Consider the following 6,142-nt stretch of genomic DNA (forward strand, 5'->3'; position numbering starts at 1 on the left):
ACACACACACACACACATATATATATATATATATATATATATCAGTCTGGCAAGTAAACTAAAAAATGTACTAGCCAATGGCTATTCAATTGCCAAGGTGTCCATAGAGGGCTGGTAATATAGATAAATGCGATCATACAGGCAATCAAGGTTTAGAAATTATTAGTTTATATAGAGATAACATAGTATATATTGGCCTACGTGATTGATATATATATCAATCTTTAAATATCTTTACATATAGAGCTATGCGATAATACAGTTTACATTTTGTGATGATATACATAATCACGCTGCCGAGATTTGCAACATAGTATGTGTTACGTGAGTGTATTGTATTTATGCAGGTAAAGTAGTATGCACTACAGTGGGGCAAAAAAAGTATTTAGTCAGCCACCAATTGTGCAACTTCTGGTGATCACACATAATCATACATAATCTGCTACTGCAGGTACTCTTTTGAAAACACAGGGATTTTGCAATGGACACCCTGACATGAGCACACTTCACAACCATCACGCTCCTAGTTTCACAATAACCCCGTGACCTAGAGAGCTCAGAGTTGCAACTTTGTTGAAGGATTGATGGAGTTCAGTTATTAAGTAGATCTTTTTCTCATCATATCGGTCTAATTTTTAATGGTTGTGTAATAGTCTTTTGTGAAATTGCTGCTGCTGGTTCTCTGCGGTGTGAGGAATTCCTCAACAAACCTTCATGTTTGACCAGTCTAGAGAAAGACACAGTCTGCTCTAAAAAAACATTCAGGTCCTGCTCTCAAGTATCTTTCGCCAGCTCACTGTGTCTGAAAACCTCTTTATCTGCAGAAAAAGAGCAAAGATCACTTCGGCCTGGAAGGTGACGAAGAATCAACCATGCTGGAGGACTCGGTATCTCCCAAAAAGTAAGCGTCTTTTCATAGTTCATCGCGTACTAGTGTGTTTGAAAGTAGTATGGTGTTGCTCCATGTGCTTCCATATGTCACACATCGTTTCCTGTTATAAGTCTTATTTACGGCATTCGATCTAATGGTAACCTGTGATGTATTATGCTCCAGATCAACAGTTCTCCAGCAGCAGTTTAATAAGGTCGGGAAGGTGGAGACGGGCTCTGTCGCTCTGCCGGCCATTATCCGCTCTGGTGCCGGCGGTCCGGAGAGCTTCCAGATGGGCTCCATGCCACAGGCCAACCAGCACATCACCAGCGGACAGATGCACCGAGGACACATGCCCCCTCTGGTCAGATACTGTATACACACGCACAAACACTACAGGAACGACCACTGAATGTGTTCTGAAGGATGGACTCTGCTCTTGATGTGAATATGAGACATGTCTATGTAATTGTAGTCACTCTACCTGTCAGTGCTGTTTGTTTGGGCCGTACTGTGAGCTGTCTGTGTTCTCTGTATCTTGCAGACATCAGCTCAGCAGGCTTTGACCGGCACCATTAACTCCAGTATGCAGGCGGTGCAGGCAGTTCAGGCCTCTCTCGATGAGTTCGACGCGCTGCCTCCACTGGGCACTGATGCGGTGAGATGCATTATTCGTATAAATGTAACTTTTAATTGCCTCAGTCACTTTTTCACTTTTGGTTCACTTTTCACTTATTTACCCGTGTTCTGTTTGGGTCATTTTTGACCCGGGTGAAAAATACAAATCTTAAGTTTGTTTGTTTTTGTTTTGTTTTTTTTCAAAATGACTTTGGTTTCTCTGCAACATTGTTCCAAGAATTTTTTTTATTTATATATATATATATATATATATATATATATATTATATAATGTTGTTTTGATTTCGTAACCGACTAGCTTATTCTTGTTCTGATTACATGTATTACTTTGATGAAATATATTTATGTTTTCTGTTACTTTAAGGACGGTTGCTGCTACTAACATGAACGAGACCAGCAGTCGCTCACATGCGGTCTTCACCATCCTCTTCGCTCAGCGTCGACATGATAGCATGACCAGTCTGGACACAGAGAAGGTGTGTGTCGGGCATTATAAAAAAACACTCGTCTGTTGCTGTTCTGCGCTCAGTCTGGTTTCTCGTCTTCCGTTCAGGTGAGCAAGATCAGTCTGGTTGATCTGGCAGGAAGTGAGAGAGCAGACTCATCCGGAGCCAAAGGCACGAGGCTGAAGGTCCGTCAGATCTCATTTTATTGATACGTCCCATATTATGTCCTGAGGATGAAAACTGGATGTCCAAAACATGTTTTTGCAGTTGAATGACTCCGAGTCAGAGGTGCTTGTGATTACCCCGTGTGGCTCTAGTAGTACTAGTCCTTATCTAATAAAGTCCGGAAATAGGCCCGCAACCTAGGTGTGATTTTTGACTCAGAAACTGTCCTTCGGTGGAGATTCCTATACAAGCGACAATTGCAGATGAAAATCTAATCAAAAACAAAAAAATCAATGGATTAGGGCAACTCTTCAAATTTGGTATGAGTATAAAGTAAAGAATCTTTATTTACATATGACTCAGACTTTAAACCAATATTCGTATAAATTTAACTTTTAATTGCCTCAGTCACTTTTTCACTTTTGGTTCACTTTTCACTTATTTACCCGTGTTCTGTTTGGGTCATTTTTGACCCGGGTGAAAAATACAAATCTTAAGTTTGTTTGTTTTTGTTTTGTTTTTTTCAAAATGCCTTTGGTTTCTCTGCAACATTGTTCCAAGAATTTTTTTTATTTATATATATATATATATATATATATATATATATATATTATATAATGTTGTGAATATATATGGAATTATAAAAATGATCGAACAGAAACCCAAGCAGCATATTTTTCAAACATTCATGACAGATGTCACTACTTGCTTCTCCCAGCAATTGTTTTTCAATTGACATTTGCATAAACGTGACCATTTCGCAAATGCTCCATGCAAACCATAAGATTGAGAAAATATATAAATTAGCATATACTAAATTTCATGTGCAAAATTAATAGGATAGTGCTGTATTTTTTTATTTATTTTTATTGAAGTCGAGTCTTTTTTGAACTGAGCATGCAGGTGCATTTTTTTATTTTAATTTTCTTCTTTCTTTTTCCTGGAGGTAAAAATATTAGTTTTTTTTTATATGGGACTGACATAGCAGTAACACTTTAGATCAAGCACACTATTCACTATTAACTAGTTGCTTATTAGCATGCATATTACTAGCATATTGGCTGTTTATTAGCACTTATAAAGCACATATTAATGTCATCTTCTGCATGACCATATTTTAGATCTCTGAACCTACCCAATACCTAACGTAACAACTATAACAACTACCTTAATTTCTATAATTAAGCAGCAAATTAGGAGTTTACTGAGTGAACGTGTTCCCTAATCTAAAGTGTTAATGAAACATGTGCCAGTGATATTGACATTTCAACTTTGATAGGGTTCAGAAATTATATTAAAAGGAGATTCTGGTTAAATGGTGTGGGACTGACCAAAAGAAAAAGTGTGGACAAGATTTATCCAATGCAGTCTAGAAGACAATAGACTGCATATAATGTGTGGAAAGAGACATATTTCTGACATGCTACTGTAATCTGCTGTAGTGATGAATGTATATCATGTGCTCAGTACAGTATTGAGCATCCTCTCTCTCTCTCTCTCTCTCTCTCTCTCTCTCTCTCTCTCTCTCTGATGTTTAGGCCTCTCAAGCATGGAGAAAGAACAAAATGGACGAGTCCAAACACGAGATTCACTCTCAGGTGGATGCCATCACTGCGGGAACTGCCTCCATGGTCAATCTGACTGCAGGTGACACTCATCGTCACTAGCTGACGACTCTTTATCAAAACTAAAAACATCAGCTAGTGGGACACCGGATATATGTCATCGTTCCCACATAGTTTGGTCATGTGGTAAAATGTAGTTTGTCCCTGAACGTGTCTGTCAGGTGACCCAGCAGAGACGGATTACACCGCTGTGGGCTGTGCTGTCACCACCATCTCCTCCAACCTGACCGAGATGTCTAAGGGTGTCAAACTGCTGGCGGCGCTGATGGAGGACGAGGGAGGAAATGGCCAACAGCTTCTGGGTGCTGCCAAGAGCCTGGCGTGTGCTGTGTCTGAGATGCTCAAGACGGCTCAGCCCACCAGTACTGAGGTATCACCTGAGTGTTTGCAGTACACACATGCGATTGAGAATGTGCCAAACAGTTGATGTGGTTCATTCATCGGTGTGTTTGTAGTGGAGTTGTAAGGAATTTAGCGGTTGTGTTTAAAGGAAAAATAAACATTTCTATACTTTTTAACCTCAAATGCTGCCCATCTTGTCTAGCTCTGCGATGCGCATGCGTACTCTATGCACTCCGCTTCAAGACAGTTAGTGTATGTCTAAAAACTCAACTTCAAAATCGTCCTACATCGCTGTAGTACCTTTTTTTTTTTTTTTTTTATAAGGCGTTTGATCTTCTTTGCATGTTCACTTTGCAAACACTGGGTCGGTGCTTCTGCAGCAGTGTAGGGCGATTTTGAAGTTGGAGGAGAAAATGAGATGGGAGTTTTTCGACCTGGCTCCCTTACAGTTTTTTGGAAGAAATCAAAGCTTAAAACCTAAAATGCTTCCAATCAAAAGTTTGGGGTCAATAAGATAAGATTTTTTTTTATGTTTATGAAAGACATCTCTTAGGCTCACCAAGCCCGCATTTATTTAATTTGAAACAAGGTAAAAACTAATATTGTGAAATATCATTACAATTTAAAATAACTGTTTTCTATTAGAGTATATTTTTAAGTGTAATTTATTCCTGTGATGCAGCGCTGAATTTTCAGCATCATTACTCCAGTCTTCAGTGTCACATGATCTTCAGAAATCATTATTATCAATGTTGAAAGCATATTTGGTGCGTAATATTTTTGTTGAAACCATGATTAATTCTTGTCAGGATTCTTTGATGAAGTTGAAATGAACAGAATTTTTTTGAAATCGAAATATTTTGTAACATAAATGTCACTCTCTCTTTTGATCACTTTAATGAATCCTTGCAGAATAAATGAATTGTTTTCAATAAAATCTTGCCGAACCCAAACTGTTAGTGTAGCTAAAACTTGAACACTATTTTTTTGGTGCCGTGCAAGCATTGCTGTGTCCTCTTTGTAAATCTAGATGTTATGAGCAAATAATGCTTTAATGTTGCCTTTGCTGTTATGATATGTTAATATTGCTGTGTGTGTCTTCAGCCGCGACAGAACCTCCTGCAGGCAGCGGGTAATGTGGGTCAGGCCAGCGGTGAACTCCTGCAGCAGATCGGAGAGTCCGATGCGGATCAGCACTTCCAGGTGTGACACACACACACACACACACACACACGCACACACACTGACGCTGGGACTGTAATGCATTAACCTGTGTTCTCATCAGTCTGTAGGTACAGCAGCGTTCACACACTCCAGACGGACACGCTATAGTCAAATGCTGGTAACAATACATAGAAAGAACAATTCATATTCACCAGCCAATCATACTAATGAAACGGTGATCATTATAAAATCAGTTATTTAATGATCACAGTTTGCCCTGGATTATAATGGAAATCATATAGTCATATAGCCGTCCTGTCATAACTGTAGTATGTAAGATCACGGTGTGGTGACGGGTCTCTATATTCTCATCCATATCCACTGGAAATCAATCTTTTCATTATCCACACCGTTTCTCTGCATGATAGATTTCATCATTTAATTATATCATAATTCTCAAAATTCTGAACTTTTTGTGTATACAGACCTGTAACTATCAGTAATGAACTGGTGGTTTTTCTGTGTTGAAACGTTTCAAAGAGCTCATACCTTTTTTAATATCTAAAAGCGTTTAGTTCGCATTTAAGAGCTTAAGACAGCCACTGTAACATTTTTCTAATAATTTTCAGTTACTGTTACTACCGGAAAACAGCGATCATTTTTAGTAATTATTTTTGTGATCATTGGCACAATATTGGAAAAAACCTGACATTATGATACTTTGTTTTTCTGCTATATGTATATTTATACATATATTGCAATATGAAAAAAACACAGGCATTTTAGATTACTAATAGATAATAGAGTACTAGCTATATTTGGAAATAATTGATCATTCTAGAAGTATTGGGATGATTTTTTTTTTGGGGGGGGGGGGGGGGGGCTGTGTAG

The 6,142-nt window shown here is 38.4% G+C and overlaps 1 protein-coding gene across 1 annotated transcript in view; it reads left to right on the forward strand.

The window, feature by feature from the left end:
- LOC107568645 (talin-2-like) overlaps window positions 1–6,142 on the forward strand; it is a 72,435-nt gene that overhangs the window by 6,087 nt on the left and 60,206 nt on the right. The window contains exons 7-13 of the mRNA XM_016254617.1: window positions 825–901; window positions 1,055–1,235; window positions 1,416–1,529; window positions 3,659–3,767; window positions 3,907–4,115; window positions 5,192–5,290; window positions 5,373–5,429. Coding sequence (XP_016110103.1) covers window positions 825–901; window positions 1,055–1,235; window positions 1,416–1,529; window positions 3,659–3,767; window positions 3,907–4,115; window positions 5,192–5,290; window positions 5,373–5,429 — 846 coding nt within the window. The remainder of the gene's footprint in view (window positions 1–824; window positions 902–1,054; window positions 1,236–1,415; window positions 1,530–3,658; window positions 3,768–3,906; window positions 4,116–5,191; window positions 5,291–5,372; window positions 5,430–6,142) is intronic.

The sequence above is a fragment of the Sinocyclocheilus grahami genome, unplaced genomic scaffold (assembly GCF_001515645.1).
Source record: "Sinocyclocheilus grahami isolate Dianchi unplaced genomic scaffold, SAMN03320097.WGS_v1.1 scaffold1268.1, whole genome shotgun sequence".
In the NCBI taxonomy this organism is placed as follows: domain Eukaryota; kingdom Metazoa; phylum Chordata; class Actinopteri; order Cypriniformes; family Cyprinidae; genus Sinocyclocheilus; species Sinocyclocheilus grahami.